The sequence below is a fragment of the Ovis aries genome, chromosome 7 (assembly GCF_016772045.2).
Source record: "Ovis aries strain OAR_USU_Benz2616 breed Rambouillet chromosome 7, ARS-UI_Ramb_v3.0, whole genome shotgun sequence".
In the NCBI taxonomy this organism is placed as follows: Eukaryota; Metazoa; Chordata; class Mammalia; order Artiodactyla; family Bovidae; genus Ovis; species Ovis aries.
Window position 1 is genome coordinate 9,909,974 of NC_056060.1, and position 20,262 is coordinate 9,930,235.

The following is a 20,262-nucleotide window of genomic DNA, read 5'->3' on the forward strand; positions in this document are numbered from 1 at the left end:
GATTGGAAAACAATTTGACATTTAGATAATGAGAAATGCAATGTAAATTCCTGTCCAACTAGCCTAGATAGGGACTTGGGGGAAATTTATGAAGACCTATAAAACATGCCTGAGATTTAAGGTCTTGTATCTCTGTCTTTAACTGCATATCTCACACACAAAAATATTTATTTAGTCTTCAATCAAACATTCATGCAAATATTTTAAATTATAAATCTTGAGCTTCATATCAGGTAAAAGTCCTTCCTAGACTGCTGCTGCTGCTAAGTCGCTTCAGTCGTGTCCGACTCTGTGCAACCCCATGGACTGCAGCCCACCAGGCTCCTCCGTCCATGGGATTTTCCAGGCAAGAGTACTGGAGTGGGTTGCCATTGCCTTCTCTGCCTTCCTAGACTAGGAACTACTCAAAGTATTGTCAGCCAGCCAGCAGCATCGGCTCCACCTGAGAGCTTAATAGAAATACTGAACGCAGGCCCCAGCCCAGCCCAACTCAACTGAGTGAGCCACGTGCCCATTCTAATCTGAGGAGCACTGGTTTGTGGTCAGGTGACAGATCAGACTTTTGGAATGCAAGCATGGTCACAAGCGACTTCCTAGACAATGCGGAAAAGTTGTTAGTACTGTTCAGAGACTGCTTTCTTCTTCCCCATTACTGTCTAACTTCCAGTCTAATCTCATCACTGCCTCGCTGATGGTCAGAAGCTGCCCCTAACTGCTGAAAGAGACTAGAGCTCAGGGCACTCTGTAATTTCTGAGGTGAGAAAACAATGCCTGCCGAGGTGATTATCCTCTTGATTTGGCATCAGATTAAATAAGAGAGAAGAGGATGCTTGGCGTGAAAGCATCTGAATTGCGGGAGTACCACACTGACAATACAGTGCATTTTGACCGATAGGATCAGGAACTTGAAGAAGTGTGGTTTTCTCTCACTTGCTTACTTCTCCTTCAAGAAATAAAGCAGTCTATGTGTAATATAAGTTTTTAAGAGTGCTTACAAGCAGGCCTAAGGTCAAGAATGTGTTTGATTTAGCAGCTAGGGGAATTTAAACTCAAACCCAGTTGGTTTTTAAAATCAACTTAATCACCAAAACTTGATGAAGCGCCCTCAAGTTATCTAAAAGAAAGCAGATACTGCACAGTGGAAGAGCTGATGTCATCCGTGGAGCTGCCAACCCATCAACAATCTGGAAAGTGGAAATTTTTTAAAAGGGAAAATAAAAAATTATGAAAAACACGCAGTTCCTAGATTTGCTTGCATGCTCTTCCAAGTGTCTGATGGTTTACGTACTACATCTCTTTCCATTCTTTTCTAATTTGGTTTAGACTGTCAGTATTTTCATTTAAAAAGAATGCATATTCATCTGAGCTTAATGTAGGATAAATGCTGTCCTTTATAATTTGAGGAAAGATTAAGAAAAAAACAACCTGACATAAATTTGAAAATACGGTTGAGCAAGAAAAAGAGAAAGGTTTGGATTTTTTTCAGTCTCTAACATTAAAATATTTAAACATTAGTTGTTAACAGAAATCAGATACTACATTCTACCTTGTCCAAGAAATAACCCAAATCCAATCCTCAACTTTCTTTAAATGACATATTTATCTTACAAATAACTCTTACATTTCAGGCAAATGATTAGAAGGGAGGGCGGTACTTGAGCTGAGTTTCTTTCTCTTTCCTCTTTATTCTTATTTTCTGTTTTGAGAAAGGAGCTGAAAGTCAGATAAAGACCAGATTATTTTCTGAAAGGAATTTTTATAAAATGATATAGAGGAAAGGCTCTGGAATGAATGAGTGGTCAAAATAATCACGACTTCCTGTCATGATTAGGAATGACACTACTGTCAGACACTTGCCTGCTATTAATTAAGCCAGATCTAAAGTTTTTGTGTTACTTTGTGAACAAACATTAGCTCTTACAAATCAAGTACCTCTGACATCTAATCTCTTTTTAAAAGATCTGTTGAAGTCTTTCCCAAATCTTTCCTTTTTCCATTTTTCTTTAAATAAAGAAGGAAATTCATTTGACTATTGCTTTCGGTTGTGTCCCTGCTCCAGATGCTTAGGGACAACAACGAATATGAAAGATGAAACTGTCTGCCCTCATGGAGTTTGTGTTTTAATGCGAGAGGAAGATGATAAAAATCCAGAAAGATAAAACCAAGGTTGTTGAGGTAATAAACTTAAAGGTATACTTTTTGAGTAAATCTACCCTAATCACCCCCAAATGCCTTTCATTATTTCTTCATTTCTCCTTAATGCCTATGTATTTGATTTCTATCACTTATCATTTATTGCTACTTTATTTTATAACTGTGTTAATATCAATTCCTGGGCATATATATGTATATTTTCCTCTGATTCAAAAGGCTCTTCAGAAGCAGAGGCCATGTATTTATTCTCTAAGTATTTGCTGCTGGAAGTAACAGATTTTATTCCGTACATGCCAGGCCTGATCACTGGCATCTTACACCGTGGATGTGTGTTAAGTCGCTTCAGTTGTGTCCGCCTCTTTGCAACCCCATGGACTGTAACCTCCAAGGCTCCTCTGTCCATGGGATTCTCCAGGCAAGAATACTGGGTTACCACGCCTTCCTCCAGGGATCTTCCCAACCCAAGGACCAAACCCGCATCTCTTATGTCTCTTGCGTTGGCAGGCAGTGCCACCATTTACCACTGGTGCCACCTGGGAAGCCCAGTATATTACATTACAGGTTACGTAAAGCAGACAGCGTCCTCAGCTTTTACAGCTTACTTCTCAGAAATGTTTTTAAAAGTTTCATTTTGGCCTTATACAGAGGCACCCTCAGTCAGTTCAGTTCAGTTCAGTCATTCAGTCGTGTCCGACTCTTTGTAACCCCATGAATCGCAGCACACCAGGCCTCCCTGTCCATCACCAACTCCCGGAGTTCACACAGACTCACGTCCATCAAGTCCGTGATGCCATCCAGCCATCTCATCTTCGGTCGTCCCCTTCTCCTCCTGTCCCCAATCCCTCCCAGCATCAGAGTCTTTTCCAATGAGTCAACTCTTCGCATGAGGTGGCCAAAGGACTGGAGTTTCAGCTTTAGCATCATTCCTTCTAAAGAAATCCCAGGGCTGATCTCCTTCAGAATGGACTGGTTGGATCTCCTTGCAGTTCAAGGGACTCTCAAGAGTCTTCTCCAACACCACGGTTCAAAAGCATCAATTCTTCAGTGCTCAGCCTTCTTCACAGTCCAACTCTCACATCCATACATGACCACAGGAAAAACCATAGCCTTGACTAGATGGACCTTAGTCGGCAAAGTAATATCTCTGCTTTTGAATATGCTATCTAGGTTGGTCATAACTTTTCTTCCAAGGAGTAAGCGTCTTTTAATTTCATGGCTGCAGTCACCATCTGCAGTGATTTTGGAGCCCCCAAAAATAAAGTCTGTTACTGTTTCCACTGTTTCCCCATCTATTTCCCTAAAGCCCCTAAAAAATCTGACCAGATTAGTCAATATTTAGAAAGTAGACTTACCACAATTTAACTGCACTGGATTTGTCCCATGAAACTTTGTGAGGTTTCATGTTTTTCCAAAATACTATGGTTGACAATTTCAAGAACAGTATGTATCTATCTTTACCCTTATAGGTTGTAGGACTAGGGGACTGAGATAGAAAGATGCCTAGTTTAGACTGGGAGAGAAAGCAGGGAGTCTGCACAGTCTCCAAACCTTGAAGAGATCTAGCTACAAAGATGCCTCCAGTGTAGAAGGTGGGGTGGGCACAGGGGCTGGATCTGAAAGGGATGACTAGGAGGGTGGCCTACTTCTGTGCTGAGTATCAAAATCAGCATCGACCTTTGAGTAAATCAGAATTGTCAGGCTACTCTTGGAAGCCATTGCTAAAACTTCTAAGCTCTACCAGAATTAAAGAAAAGTAACCAAATAAATAAGAGGTCAGTTGGAACTGAGAGGATGTGGTGTCAACATAACCTTGGGGGAAAAAAATTAAGCTGATATGTAAGTGAGGTTTTGAGCAAGTAACCACATGGCCAGACACCCATTTCCCAGAGGCAGGGCTGGCCTAGGCCTTCAAGTCAGCCTCTGTTATCTGGCCCTGAGAAGCCTTAAAAAAGGTGCTTACTCTGATTTCTTCAAACATAAAATTGGGGCAGTGGGATTTGCCATTTCTGTGTAGTCTAGGCCTGTGGTGAGGATTAATTAGTGTTTTTAAAGTGCTGTGGGTTTGGTTTGGTTTATTTATTTTCTCAGGATGAAAGCCAGTAGGCCAGCACCAAGTGTTAACAGCGAAGGTTTGATGTATGTTACTTGAGATGCCCTGTGTGAAGTGGGGTGGGCGGGAAACGAGGCTTGTGGGACGGCCTTCAGCATCAGAAAGGCCACATTTCCAAACACACTTTAGTACCCCCCAAGGTCAAGGACAAAGACTAAAAGCCTTTGAAAATTAAAAAGGAGAAAAGTTATCAGTATTTAGGTTCTGTGATTGAGGGCTTGTACCAGCCCACACCCAGGAAAATTTGATGGACCTCTGCAGACAAACATTGGCAGCAAGAGAAGACACAAAATTCTGCGAATTCTGTGACAAGCTGTAAAATGAGCTCTTACATTTGATAGAGACAAAGAATGGCAAGTCAGACGGCCAGGGTATCGGGACTAACAGCTGAGGAAACTGCTGTCACATGCCAGCTTCTCTGAGCCAGGACAGGTGGGCATAGGGACCGAGAACTCTGGTACGGCCTCCACTTCCACTCGCTAAGAGCCCAGCAGTTTTCCAGATACTACAATCTCACGAGAATCCTCTAAGCTGGTTTTTAAAAATAATTTGTATGGCTTTATTCCTGGTTAAGGAAACAATGTGTGCTCATTACTAAAAATTGAAACTGCAGAAATACAGGACATAAAAAGTACGGAGACTACACCTCCAATCCCAACAGTCAGTATCTAATTGCTATTGGCTATTGTTTGAACATATTTACAGGTCATAGCTGTAACTGTCCCCAGTTTATAGCTGATGGGATAGAGGACACAGAGAACTTATCCACCAGCTCACAGGAAGTAAGTCAAAGCTGGAATTCAAATCCAAGTCCTTCTGATGCCCTGGGACTCTACATGTCCAGTAGGCTACTCTGCCTTAGCCACACTCTGCTCCCTTGTTCCACCACCCTCCTCAGAGATAATTACCACGAGGCACAAACACAGTTTCCATAACGAGCCTTGCAAAGAGAAGCTGCTATCATCCACAGAGTCAGGTTACCTGTGAAACAGCAAGGTTAGTGTCAAGTAGACCTGTTTCCCCAGCCTCATTTAAAGGTATAATCCTCCATCAACATGCTGGGTATTTGAGTGAGGTGACTGTACTTTTTTCACAAAATCAGTGCAGAACAGAAAACAGAGACCTCTGAGGTCCGTAGATCGTGTCTTATACATGAAGCCTGGACCTGCAGACATATTTATTACACGTGTGTGACCTGCTGCCTCAGTTTCTCCATCTGGATTATAAAGTGGGTGGCTGAACTGATTGCCAGGGTGCCTTCCAGCTGCTGGTGCTCCATGCAATGATGGGAAATCTCACTGACAGCTGGTTGGCCTCATGCATTCCACCTAACTTTTTTTTTTTTTTCCTGCTCAATATATAATTTCAGGTTGAATGACAGAAAGCTGTCCTGTGTTGCTACTTCCCAAATATGCCCATAAAGACATGAAAGTGCTTTGAAATAATGTATTTACATCTTCTGATTAAATGAGCAGATGATAACCAACCTAAATGCCTAACTTATCAGCATGCATTCTTTGGGGATGTGTACATCTCCTTATACGAAGGGCCTCAAGAGAGCTATAAGATGAAATCTTGCCCTCCATGGAGTGTGTGGCTCTGGATGGGGAAACCATAAACATAAATAACTGCAGGAGGAAGAAGCAAGATCTCAGTGTCTCAAGATGCTCCAGAAAAGCTCAAGGGACTCAAGTCTGGAGGGTCGGGGGGAGGCTTCATGGAGAAGGAGAATGTGACCTGGGTGGGCCCTCAAGAAGGGTCAGAGAAGCAAAGGAAGATGGCGGAGGATGCTGCAGTGGTGCCGAGGGGAATGACAGAGGCTGCAGGAGGCAGGCTAAGGAGTCTGCATGGCTGTGGGCAGCTGGGAACCACCAACAGCTGTCAAGCAGGTACGTAAGGGGCTGTGTCTACGTCCTCTTTCAGCAAAAGCTAAAGCCTAAATGATGTCTTGTACACTTTGCCAACAAAGGTCTGCATAGTCAAAGCTATGGTTTTTTCCAGAAGTCACGTATGGATGGAGAGTTGGACCGTAAAGAAGGCTGAGCACCAAAGAATTGATGCTTTCGAACTGTGGTGCTGGAGAAGACTCGAGAGTCCCTTGGACTGCAAGGAGATCAAACCTGTCGATCCTAAAGGAAATCAATTTTGAATATTCATTGGAAGGACTGAAGCTAAAGCTCCAATACTTTGGCCACCTGATGTGAAGAGCCAACCCACTGGAGAAAACCCTGATGCCGGGAAAGATTGAAGGCAGGAGGAGAAGGGGGTGACAGGGTGAGATGATTGGATGGCATCATCGACTCAATGGACATGAGTTTGCGCAAGCTCCAGGAGTTGATGAAGGACAGGGAAGCCTGGTGTGCTGAAGTTCATGGGGTCACAAAGAGTCAGACACAACTTAGCAACTGAACAACAACAACAACCTACAACTGTATACCTAAGGTGGGCAGGCAGTATTTACTGAACAAATCACCTCAGAAACGGCACCTTAGCATCAGGAAGTGGATCTGAATTTGCTCTAGAGAGCAATGAAGGAGGAGAAAAGGTACTACCTGAATAGAGACCAAAATGTGTCCATGCAAGGTCATCTGAAAACAAAGCCTCTGGATGAATAAGAAGCTTCCTCAAAGCACATGGGGAAGCAATTATAAACCATATGTTTGACACTGGCCGGGGGCCCGGGGCAAGAGAGATAAAAGCAGAGGCGGCTTTGCGGGCACTGAGAGAGCCAGTGCCCAGGGCAGCAATGAAAGGGATCTTTCCAGAAAGGCGGAAACGGGAACAGAGACCAGCAAGAAGCAGCTGCACCCTCGGCTCACAGGGAAAGTCAGCTGAGCTGAAACCAGGCCAGGGGCTTTATGTTTATGTGTATTTGTCCCCGGTGGCTCAGACGGTAAAGAATCTGCCTGCAGTGCGGGAGACCCAGGTTTGACTCCTGGGTTGGGAAGATCCCCTGGAGAAGGGAATGGCAACCCACTCCAGTATCTGGAGAATCCCATGGACAGCGGTGCCTGGTGGGCTATAGTTCAAGGAGTCCCAAAGAGTTGGACATAGTAACACTTTCACTTTCTTTCATTTGTCCATCAAGGAAGTCTGGGGGAAAGAGATGAAGTGGGCAGGGGAAATGCCACATCACTGGATATTTTCCACGAGGGGAAGGGTGAGGGTGGGCATTTATATGCTGGATAAGTAGTTTCAAACATCTGTATATGATAATGTCAATTAAAATAAAAAGCAGCTTGTGACTTTTTTTTTTAGGCACAAAATGTAGGATGTGAGTTCAGGGTTTAAGAGGAGAGTGTGAATTGCCATCTGGAGGCACTTTTAGGTTCAAGAGAGGCTAAGACACGATAAAACAAAGACCGTATAACCTGTTGGTCTAGCCATCATTCATGAACAAATACTTATTGAGGACTTAGTATGATGGTAGGCCTCGTGCTATAAACTGGAAATATGGCAATATAAGAAAAAGTTATAGATCCCGTCTTCATGGAGTTCCTACGCTTTTGGCGGGGGGATTAAATTTCATTCATTTTTAATTTTTTAAATATTGGTGCAATATAATGCATAACATAGAATTAACTGTCTGAACCATTTTTAAGTGTCCTGTTCAGTGGCATCGAGTATGATCACATTCCTGTGCCACGATCACCATCATCCGTCCACAGAACTCTTTATCTTATAAAACCCAAACCCAATATCCACTAAAAAGCAACAACTCCCATTCCCCCTTCCATGGCCGCATACCTTGGCAGGTTGTGGCTTTGATATTAACAGTAAAAATGTTTCCAAAAGACTGGTGTGCACACCAGTTTATGCGCTACCTCCTGTCTCTATGATTTCAACTACCCTAGGTACCTCACGTGAGTGGAATCACATGGTATTTGTCTTTTTTTGTAACTGGCGTATTTCATTTACCACACTGTCCTCAAGGTTTAACCATGTTGCAACATGTGTCAGAATTTTCCTTTCTTTCTAAGACTGGATAATACTACTCCACTGTATGCATGCAGCACGTTTTGTTTATCCATCCCTCTCTCGGTGGGCATTTGGGTGGCTTCCACCTTCTGGCCACTGTGAACAGTGCTGTTCAAGTCCCTGATTTCAGTGCTTTGGGGGCATATATCCGGGTATGGAATTGCTGGATCATATGGCAGTTCTATTTTTACGTTTCTGAGGAACTGCCATACTGTTTCTACAGCAGCTGTACCAGTTTGCATTCCCGATAGCAGAGCACAAGCGCTCCACGTCACATCCTTCTCAGCAGCTGTTCTTCTCCTTCCTCCACTCCTCTCTTCCTGCAGCCATCCTCATGGGTATGATCTACGGCTCTTTGAGATTTCTTTATGCTTTACTGCAGAATCTCCTGGCTCACAGGTGATCCTCTGACCTCTGGGAGGTGCGTGTGCACACCAGTCTTTTGGAAACATTTTTACTGTTAATATCAAAGCCACAACCTGCCAAGGTACGCAGCCATGGAAAAAACCCTAACTCCACTAGTTGGAAGGGCTTCTGTGGTGACTTGTACTCTTAGAATAAGGGGGAGGTGGTATAGATGCTACAAAGCAAGAGGCCGGCTTTTGAGGGGCTCTGGTCCTATGTGGAAGGGTCGACTTCCTTCAGAAAAGTCTAACATCAATTCCTACAGTTCATGATAGGAGGAGACATTGGTCCATCACTGCCAACGAGACCCACTAAAGGAGAGACAGCAGGTGGAAAACTGAGTGATGCAGAGATGTTTCAAACAGCGGCCAGAAAGGTGGGAAGGATGTAGGAACAGAATTGTGTAATAATTCACACTACTCTAGTGCTGGGAGCAAACTTATATGCAGAGTACATGGAGCAAAATGCCAGGCTGGATGAAGCACAAGCTGGAATCAAGACTGCCAGGAGAAATATCAATAACCTCAGATATGCAGATGACACCACCCTTATGACAGAAAGCAAATAACAACTAAAGAGCCTCTTGATGAAAGTGAAAGAGGAGAGTGAAAAAGTTGGCTTAAAACTCAACATTCAGAAAACTAAGATCATGGCATCTGGTCCCATCACTTCATGGCAAATAGATGGGGAAATAATGGAAACAGTGACAGACTTCATTTTGGGGGGCTCCAAAATCACTACAGATGGTGACTGCAGCCATGAAATTAAAAGACGCTTGATCCTTGGAAGAAAAGCTATGACCAACCTAAACAGCATATTAAAAAGCAGAGACATTACTTTGCCAACAAAGTCCATCTAGTCAAAGCTACGGTTTTTCTAGTATGGATGTGTGGACTACAAAGGAAGCTGAGAGGCAAAGAATTGATCCGATTGAACTGTGGTGTTGGAGAAGACTCTTGAGAGTCCCTTGGACTGCAAGGAGATCCAGCCAGTCAATCCTAAAGGAAATCAGTCCTGAATATTCATTGGAAGGATTTTTGTTGAAGCTGAAACTCCAATACTTTGGCCATGTGATGCGAAGACCTGACTCACTGGAAAAGACCCTGATGCTGGGAAAGATTGAAGGTGGGAAGAGAAGGGGACGACAGAGGATGAGATGGTTAGATGGCATCACCGACTCGATGGACATCAGTTTGAATAAACTCCGGGAGTTGGTGATGGACAGGGAAGCCTGGCGTGTTGCAGTCCATGGGGTTGCAAAGAGTTGGACACAACTGAATGACTGAACCGAACTAAGGTCTTATAATGTTTTCCTTCCCCTGGTGGCTCAGATGGTAAAGAACCTGCCTGCCAGTGCAGGCACCACAGGAGATGCAGGTTTGATCCCTGGGTCGGGAAGATCCCTTGGAGAAGGGAATGGCTACCCACCCCAGTATTCTTGCGTGGAGGAGTCCATGGACAGAGAAGCCTGGTGGGCTACAGTCCATGGGGTTGCAAAGAGTCAGACATGACTGACCGACTAACACTTATACTGTTTTTAACATTATCACCTGTGTTCGTCTACTTACAAACAGGTCTTTGGCTATACCACTACTTATTAACAAGTGCCTCTTTTCTAGCAGAGTGACAAAGAAATGGCAAGGAGGCAGCTTTGCTCTGTTGAAGTCCTATTTCTGTAGAGGCCCACACAATGCTGAAGCTGGAAGGGACCTCAGATATCACTTAATTCAGTTTTCACCTCACATATAAGGAAGTGGCTTTAGGGAAGGTGGGGGTGGAATATTACTCTCTTCTCCCATAAGCAAGCACAGACCACATGAGAAGTGCTGGCATTAGAAAGCAAAGAAATGTTTCCACGATAACAGTGACCCAATCGTCTCTCCTTCATTTGTGCCCTACATGGGCTCCCTTCTGATTTTATTCCACAAAAGCCTGTAGAACATAATCATAAAACATATTCTATGAATATGACATGCAGTCTTGACTGTCCTACAAATATATACTGTCTCATAGCTGGATTTAATTTTCTTCCCATAAATTAACTGCACAGAAAAGGAACTGGGCTTGTATTGTCATCCTCTAAAGGAGCAGGAACCCAAAGGTAGATCCCCTTTTTCTAATTCTGCCCCTCAGTGGGTTGAAATGGATATGAAACTGAGCAGGAAAGACCCATGATGTTGCCCACGAATAGGAGGATGAGAAGGAGGTGGAACATTGCTACCCGCAGGCACAGAGAGTAGGAAATGCTCCGTTCTTGTGAACCGATAGTGAATATGGCTCCATGTTGATGCCAGGGCCTGACAATGCCCCTCCTTACACTCAGGAGTTAGAGCAAGTGTCCTCAAGCAGCAGGGAGGGTCAACAGGAAGGCCTGGGGTGGGCTTCCAGGAGGCGGGGGATAGGAGCAGATGGCCAGAAAGCAGTCCTGAATCTGGGACAGCACTGAAGGGTTTCCATCCATCAATTAATACGTGGGAAAGTCCCAGAAAAGTGAAGGGACCTGCTCCAGACCTCATAATCTATGAATGACAAGACTAAGACAGTTTTCTCTTCTGATTTCCATGCCCAAATTCCTACTCTGGAAAAATCTTTTGCCTGTGTTGTTACCTTGCTAGAGGCACTTTAAGGAAGATGGCAACAATTCATGGCAGGTTATACTAATAACCCCGCGGCAAGCAGCACTGCGGCCCATCACACGGGAATACAGTTCTCAAGCTCCCACTTCTGATGCCAAGACAACACACGGCTCAGTGAGTGAAGGGGGTTAAGGCTTCTCATTTGCAGGTGGAACTTAGTTGGTGAGGACATCTTACTGCCATTATGGTGTGGGCAGCCTTTTCAGGACATGCCTGGATGTCATACTGGGCTTTGTAGTGCATTAAGCTACTATTCTCTCTCACCACCCAGAGAGATGCTCACCTGACTGGCCCCTGGCTATGCATCACTGCTCTAGTGAACCAGTTATGGACTGGAATGCATCCTATCCCCAGGTGTGCTGGGGCAGAGAACAGTTTAAACAATCGATGCATCTCCACAATAGCTAACCATAGGTCTCTGATCCTCTCACAGACCTGAAGCTCCTCTGAAGCTGATCAAATCATTTCCTAGTACTTTCTAGAACAATTCTTCCAGACCAACAGAAATGTAAGGCAAATGCCATGTGTGATTTAAAATTTTCTATTAAGCACATGGAAAGAGGAAAAGGAAACAGATGAAATTACAATCAATATATTTAAACTTATATACCAAGGGAAATGAAAGTGAAATTAGCTCAGTTGTGTCCAACTCTTCACGACCCCATGGACTCTACAGTCCATGGAATTCTCCAGGCCAGTATACTGGAGTAGGTAGCCATTCCCTTCTCCAGGGGCTCTTCCCAACCCAGGGATCGAATCCAGGTCTTCTGCATTGCAGGCGGATTCTTTACCAGCTGAGCCACAAGGGAAGCCCAAGCATACTGGAGTGAGTAGCCCATCCCTTCGCCAGTGGATCTTCCCAACCCAGGAATCGAACCCAGGTCTCCCACATTGTGGGTGGATTCTTTACCAGCTGAGCCACAAGGGCACTGTCATTTCAACCAGTAATAAATAAATAAATAAATATATATATATATATATATATATATATATATATATATATGTTTTATATTTTTTGTGCGAAGTCTTCAAAATCGGATGTGTGTTTTAGGTTTGCAGCACACACACCCTGATCTACAGTTAGCCACATTTCAGGTGCTCAGTAGTCGCACAAGGGTAGTGGCTAGCATACTGGATATATTACTACCCTTGCCTCTCCTGACATGTTTACTCCTATAGAAATAGACATTTCTCCATCCTATAGCCATTCTTCCCTATCTCAGGACAGTTTCCTTTCCAGGTCTAATGATTCTAGGTGGTCTTTATTCCATCCCAGACCTTCTCCAACTGTCCACTCAGTCTTTAAATAATCCTCACAGAGTACCTACCAAGTGCCAGGTTTTTGTGTTAACTTATGAGGATGGAAAGATGAATATTACCTAAACCTTAAAGTCCAGGAGCTCTCAGCTGAGTGGGAAACGTAAGCACATACAGGAAAATTTGGTCTACGCGATACAGAGATATGGCCTTCCCCAGTGCCTCAGCAGTAAAGAAACCTGTCTGCAATGCAGCAGGCCTGGGTTCGATCCCTGGGTCGGGAAGAGCCCCTGGAGGAGGAAATGGCAACCCACTCCAGTATTCTTCCCTGGGAAATCCCATGGACGGGGGAGCTACAGTCCGTGGGGTCACAGAGAGTCAGACACGACTGAAGCAACTTAGCATAGCACATACAGAGACACATATGAAGGGGCGCATATATGCGGAGGGGAAGGAGTACTGTTTCCTCTGGGGTTTCTGGAAAGCATTCACAGAAGTGGGACAAGTGTACTGGGTTTTAAGGGATGAGGAAAATTCTGGAGGAGCAGTGAAAGGATTAGGGAAAAGCATGCTCAAAACCTAAGGATGACAATCCACATACTTGGAAACAGCAAGTGTCCAGGAGAGTGAGAAGATGGAGGAAGGGCTTGGAGTGAGACTGGCAAGGAGAGCTGGGCCCCAGATGTCTGGTGACACACTCAGAATTACTGTGGGGTCATCCTCCGGACAGGGAAATCCTAAGGCAGGTTGTAGCACAGACTGGAGAGGACAAAAACAGTAAGAAGAGCCTGAACCACGGGGAAGTGGTATGTTTAAAAGAGTGGATGGGAGCACCCAAGTGAATAAAGGGAATGTCAGAGCAATATTTCCTGCAGACAGTCTCAAAACGAGGCATGACGATGGATCCTGGCAAAGGGTCTACTGGTCAACACTTTCGAGGCCCTAACTCTGACACAAGGGGATTGGGGCCACTCACATGTATTTATAAAGGGCTACTGCACGCATTACAACCTATGGGGATGTGGGAGTACCACATGGCCTCTCTCCCTGCAGGAATTAATAGGGTTCCCTCTGGGTTAATTTGGGCAGTTGGCAGAATTAAGCTAAGTTGCAGGATTGCCAGGAAAATCACAGGTTTACGAGACCTGGCAGGTCTGGGTAGCACCTGGGCAGCCTGATCAGATGATGTGCTGGCTGATTTTAGTTCAGTTCAGTCGCTCAGTCGTGTCCGACTCTTTGTGACCTCATGAACCACAACACACCAGGCCTCCCTGTCCATCACCAACTCCTGAAGTCTACCCAAACCCATGTCCATCAAGTCAGTGATGCCATCCAACCACCTCATCCTCTGTCATCCCCTTCTCCTCCTGCCCTCAATCCTTCCCAGCATCAGGGTCTTTTCCAGTGAGTCATCTCTTCGCATCAGGTGGCCAAAGGATTGGAGTTTCAGCTTCAACATAAGTCCTTCCAATGAACAACCAGGACTGATCTTTTTTAGGATGGACTGGATGGATCTCCTTGCAGTCCAAGGGACTCTCAAGAGTCTACTCCAACACCACAGTTCAAAAGCATCAATTCTTCAGTGCTCAGCTTTCTTTATAGTCCAACTTTCACATCCATACATGAGCACTGGACGGAGAAGGCAATGGCAGCCCACTCCAGTACTCGTGCCTGGAAAATCCCATGGACGGAGGAGCCTGGTAGGCTGCAGTCCATGGGGTCGCTAAGAGTCGGACACGACTGAGCAGCTTCACTTTCACTTTTCACTTTCATGCATTGGAGAAGGAAATGGCAACCCACTCCAGTGTTCTTGCCTGGAGAATCCCAGGGACGGGGGAGCCTGAGGGGCTGCCGTCTATGGGGTCGCACAGAGTCGGACACGACTGAAGTGACTTAGCAGTATGACCACTGGAAAAACCATAGCCTTGACTAGACAGACGTTTGTTGGTAAAGTAATGTCTCTGCTTTTTAATATGCTGTCTAGGCTGGTCACAACTTTCCTTCCACAGAGTAAGTGTCTTTTAGTTTCATGGCCGCAATCACCATCTGCAGCAATCGTGGAGCCCAGAAAAATAAAGTCAGCCACTGTTTCCATTGTTTCCCCATCTATTTGCCATGAAGTGATGGGACCAGATGCCATGATCTTAGTTTCCTGAATGTTGAGTTTTAAGCCAACTTTTTCACTGTCCTCTTTCACTTTCATCAAGAGGCTCTTTAGTTGTTCTTCACTTTCTGCCCTAAGGGTGGTGTCATCTGCATGTCTGAGGTTATTGATATTTCTCCTGGCAATCTTGATTCCAGCTTGTGCTTCCTCCAGCCCAGCGTTTCTCATGATGTACTCTGTATATAAGTTAAATAAGCAGGGTGACAATATACAGCCTTGACGTACCCCTTTTGCTCATGCTCAAGCTGGCTGATTTGGTCTTGAGTTTTCTGGAAGGCGGTCCTGACACTCTCAGGTAAGAATGGGGCAATAACTGCACTACACTGGCGGTTACAGGGAGGCTCAGAGATGGGTTCTCCTTTTGTAGATGGGAAAGCTGGGGCTCAGAGAGGGAACTGGCTTATTAGAGATGGGTTCTCCTTTTTCTAAAAAACATTCATTTTTTTCCGAAGGAGAATTGCTTTACAATATTGTGTTGGTTTCTGCCATATAGCAACATGAATCAGCTATGGGTACACATATGTCCCCTCCCTCTTGAACCTCCCTCTACAATTTTCATTTTTCAAAAAGATCTAAAAATAGGTAATAATAAAGTTGAAAAACATGTAAAAATCACGCAGTATTCTGTAATAACCTATATGAGAAAAGAAATCGAAAAAGAATAGATACATGTACATGTATGGGCTTGCCAGGTGGCTCAGGGATAAAGAATCTACCTGAAATGGAGGAACATGGGTTCAATCCCTGGACCAGGAAGATCCCCTGGAGGAGGAACTGGCAACCCACTCCAGTATTCTTCCCAGGACAGTCATATGGACAGAGGAGCTTTGGCAGGGTGGCGGGGGTGGGGGGGGGGGACAGGGGGGGCAGCTATAGTTCATAAGAGTTGCAAAGAATCAGACACAGCTGAAGCGACTGACATGCAAGCACATATGTACAACTGAACCACCTGCTGCACACCCAAAATCAATACAACATTGTAAATCAACCACATCCCAATCTAAAATAAAAATTAAATTTTAAAAATGTAAAAATTATTCTCAACTTGCACCCAGCCACTATTTTAAAAGAGACTGCATTGAACCTATAGACAAGCTGAGGGGATATTGTCATCATAGCAATATTTCTTAATTAATCATCTATCTTATACATAGTATCAATTGTGTATATATGTCAATCCCAGTCTCCCAATTCATCCATCTCCTATTTCCCCTTGGGGTCCATATGGTTGAGCTCTACGTCTGTGTCTCTGTTTCTGCATGGCAAATAAGATAATCCATATCATTTTTTCTAGATCCCACATATATGTAGTCATGTACGATATTTGCTTTTCTCTTTCTGACTTTTTTTCTTTTTATGTTTTTATTGAAGGATAATTGCTTTAGAGAATTTTGCTGTTTTCTGTGAAACCTCAACATGAATCAGCCATAGGTATACATATATCTCCTCGCTTTTGAGCCTCCCTCCCATCTCCTTCCCCACCCCACCCCTCTAGGTTGGTACAGAGCCCCTGTTTGAGTTTCCTGGGCCATACGGGAATTTGCCGTTGACTATCTATTTACATGTGCTAATGTAAGTTTCCATGTTGCTCTTTGCATACATCTCACCCTCTCCTCCCCTCTCCCCATAAGTCTATTCTCTGTGTCTGTTTTTCCACTGCAAACACACTAAAAGATGCTCAACATTGCTCATTATTAGAGAAATGCAAATCAAAACCACAATGAGATATCACCTTACACCAGTCAGAATGGCCATCATCAAAAGGTCTACAAACAATAAATGCTGGAGAGGGTGTGGAGAAAAGGGAACACTCTTGCACTGTTGGTGGGAATGTAAATTGATACAACCACTATGGAAGATGGAATGGAGATTCCTTAAAAAACTAGGAATAAAACCACCATATGACCCAGCAATTTCACTCCTAGACATATACCCTGAGGAAACCAAAATTGAAAAAGATACACGTACACCAATGTTCATTGCAGCACTATTTACAACAGCTAGAACATGGAAGCAACCTAGATGTCCATCGACAGATGAATGGATAAAGAAGTTGTGGTACATATACACGACGGAATATTACTCAGCCATTAAAAGGGACACATTTGAGTCAGTTCTGATGAGGTGGATGAAACTAGAACCTATTATATAGAGTGAAGTCAGTCAGAAAGAGAAAGAGAAATATTATATTTTAACGCACACATATGGAATCTAGAAAAATGGTACTGAAGAATTTATTTATAGGGCAGCAATGGGTTCTCCTTTTATAGATGGGAAAGCTGGGGCTCGGGGAGGGAACTGGCTTATCAGAGATGGGTTCACCTTTTACAGATGGGAAAGCTGGGGCTCAGAGAGGGAACTGGCTTATCAGAGATGGGTTCACCTTTTACAGATGGGAAAGCTGGGGCTCGGGGAGGGAACTGGCTTATCAGAGATGGGTTCTCCTTTTATAGATGGGAAAGCTGGGGCTCAGAGAGGGAACTGGCTTATCAGAGATGGGTTCTCCTTTTACAGATGGGAAAGCTGGGGCTCGGGGAGGGAACTGGCTTATCAGAGATGGGCTCTCCTTTTACAGATGGGAAAGCTGGGGCTCGGGGAGGGAACTGGCTTATCAGAGATGGGCTCTCCTTTTACAGATGGGAAAGCTGGGGCTCGGGGAGGGAACTGGCTTATCAGAGATGGGCTCTCCTTTTACAGATGGGAAAGCTGGGGCTCGGGGAGGGAACTGGCTTATCAGAGATGGGTTCTCCTTTTATAGATGGGAAAGCTGGGGCTCGGGGAGGGAACTGGCTTATCAGAGATGGGTTCACCTTTTACAGATGGGAAAGCTGGGGCTCGGGGAGGGAACTGGCTTATCAGAGATGGGTTCTCCTTTTATAGATGGGAAAGCTGGGGCTCGGGGAGGGAACTGGCTTATCAGAGATGGGTTCTCCTTTTACAGATGGGAAAGCTGGGGCTCGGGGAGGGAACTGGCTTATCAGAGATGGGTTCTCCTTTTATAGATGGGAAAGCTGGGGCTCGGGGAGGGAACTGGCTTATCAGAGATGGGTTCACCTTTTACAGATGGGAAAGCTGGGGCTCAGGGAGGGAACTGGCTTAGAAGGTCACACAGCTCATTAGCAGCGTTCACCGTTTGTGTCAACAAAGCCCAGTGACATTGGTGCCACAGGAGCCATGGAGAAATGTTTACTTTTATAGCAAACTCAAGTGGAAAAGGAGAATTAGGCCAGAGAGACACTAGGCAATAAAGCCATCTTTGTACGCCAAAGAGACTTAAGTCAGCAGCAATGAACAACGGACTCACACAGTGAAATGTCCACAAAGTCTGGGTCGATGTTGTGCAGCAGCTCCATTCTGGGGGACGGGCTTCCTTCACTGGAAAAGAATTTTTTAGAAAACATTAATTTCCTCTTTCAAATGGCTATGAGTGACTGTAATACTTCCTTTCCTTGTACTTATAGGAAAGACCAAAACTGCCAGTTAACAACTCTGTCATGAATTCAGAGGCCTCCAAACTCTGCGGCTGTGCGTCTTCAAGTAGCCATCGCTTGTCTACACTGTCACCATGACTGAATGTTTACAGGACAACTTCAGTGCCAAGCACGTGACCATTACAAAGGTGAGTTCCGTGACCCTTTGCAAGAAATAATGTGACTGTATTGAAACACAACCATTCGTTACCGCAGTGAAATGAGAACGCCAGTGTAGACTCCACACTGAACACTCACAGGGAAAGGAAGAGACAGCATCTGCTAAGATGGCAGTGCCCAGATCACAGGTGCAGGACGCCTTTTAAATGAGCCCATATGAGAAAAATGAGTGTCTTCCGCATCTAAATTTACAGTGTGAAACTTATATGCAATATAAATACATATGAAATAGTTATATCTCTTTAAGACTTTAAAAAATTTTTAGATATATGTGCAAATGCAATCACAACTCACATTAGTGTTGAAAACAAACTCAGAGAGCAGTTCAACCTGCTCATGTTTCAAATGAGAAAGGCACATAGTGAGTTATTGGCCAAATGTTTGGTTGTGAGTGTTTTTAAAAAATTGGGAGCATAAACATCACCACTTGTACACAGGGTGTGCAAAAAGCACCCAGATCACTTTGCTTATTTAGATCCAGCCTTATGGAAGAAGTTCTTAGACATAATGTCAATTGTTGGGAGACTTCAAAGGACTACTTGATAACACAACAGAACGTTGCAAAGAACTACTAATAATACAGGATTATTCCACATCTGAATAACCAATAAAGCCCCCAATGTAACCAAGAATACATGCTTCAATGTCCACATCCCAAATTCACAGTTAGTTGTCTACAGCAGTGGTTTAGGATTTCAAGGACTCATACATTTTCAAAAAATCTGGGTTGTGAACGGCAATGTTATATTTGCCAAGTATGGAAAACTTAAAACAAACCTCATGAATAAAAAACAAAACCAAAAACACTTTCAACTACCATCACCGTCCATTATTTTACAAAACAAAGGTAATTTTAATGGCAACAAAAGCTAGGACAAATACAGTCTCAGAATAAGGCAAAATCTTTTAAAGTGAATATATTTAACTTCAGGATTCTATAAGAGTTCCTTTTTCCTCTTTACTCCATATAACCCTCTAACTAGAGAGTGGGAGGAAAATATACAAGGATGCTTCTAGGCCTGGGGGCAGCCCTGTGCATGTGGGGGGGCTATTTCCTGGGACTCCCCATTTTCCTCCTGAGACGTTTAACTAATGACCTGTATATCATGGAGACTGTCAACCAATCCAAAATGATAGGAACTAGGGTTTCATCCCAGAAGCTCTGAATGTAAGTAGGGATGATAAGCAAAAAAAAAAAAAAAAAAAGATGAATATAAGGAAATCTTAACAGAATGGTGATGTCTAATTCGTGAGGTTAAAAAAAGCAAGCAAACAGAGCTAAAATCTGGTTGATAAAAATAGCAAGTAACTCAGGAGGGGAAATCAGAATAAAAACATTTGAAAGTCTTTGTATTATTTGGAGAAGGATACAACTGTTCATTAAGTTTAGATTTTAGCAAAGTAAAATTTACATGTTAAAATTTTAGGTAACTTAGAAACAAAGGTATGACTTTTCTGGACTAAAACAAAGCAGAATTCATTCAATCCAAAAATCAAAGACAAGGAAGAAGGTGGAGGAACTCCCAGATTTCTCATCTTTATAAGTAGAGCTCACTGGAATACCCCAAAGTACTATGCATGGTTAAATAAAAGATATTTTTCCAATAATTTTTAAAGGGAATTTATCTGTATATCATTCATTTCATTCTTTCATTATTCAGAAGAGCCACAGATATTGCAAAATAATGAATCTTAATAGCAAGAGATGAATTTTGAACACTAAAGGTTGTGAGTAATCCCAGTGATGAATTATTTGCTGGGGAAAATCATCGCAGGTAGAATATCATGATGCAGACAGGAATGAAAAAACCAAAAGTCAACCAACCTTCTTAAGTCACGTATGTAGTGATGCTACTTTTTAAAATCTACTAACCAGAATATTTTGATAAGGATGTGGTCAGAGATATA

General features: G+C 43.7%; 1 protein-coding gene across 2 annotated transcripts in view; it reads right to left on the reverse strand.

The window, feature by feature from the left end:
• ARSB (arylsulfatase B) overlaps positions 1-20,262 on the reverse strand; it is a 168,717-nt gene that overhangs the window by 47,460 nt on the left and 100,995 nt on the right. For both annotated transcript variants that reach the window (XM_015096796.4, XM_060418771.1), the window contains exon 6: positions 18,009-18,079. In XM_015096796.4, the coding sequence (XP_014952282.2) occupies positions 18,009-18,079 (71 nt within the window). The remainder of the gene's footprint in view (positions 1-18,008; positions 18,080-20,262) is intronic.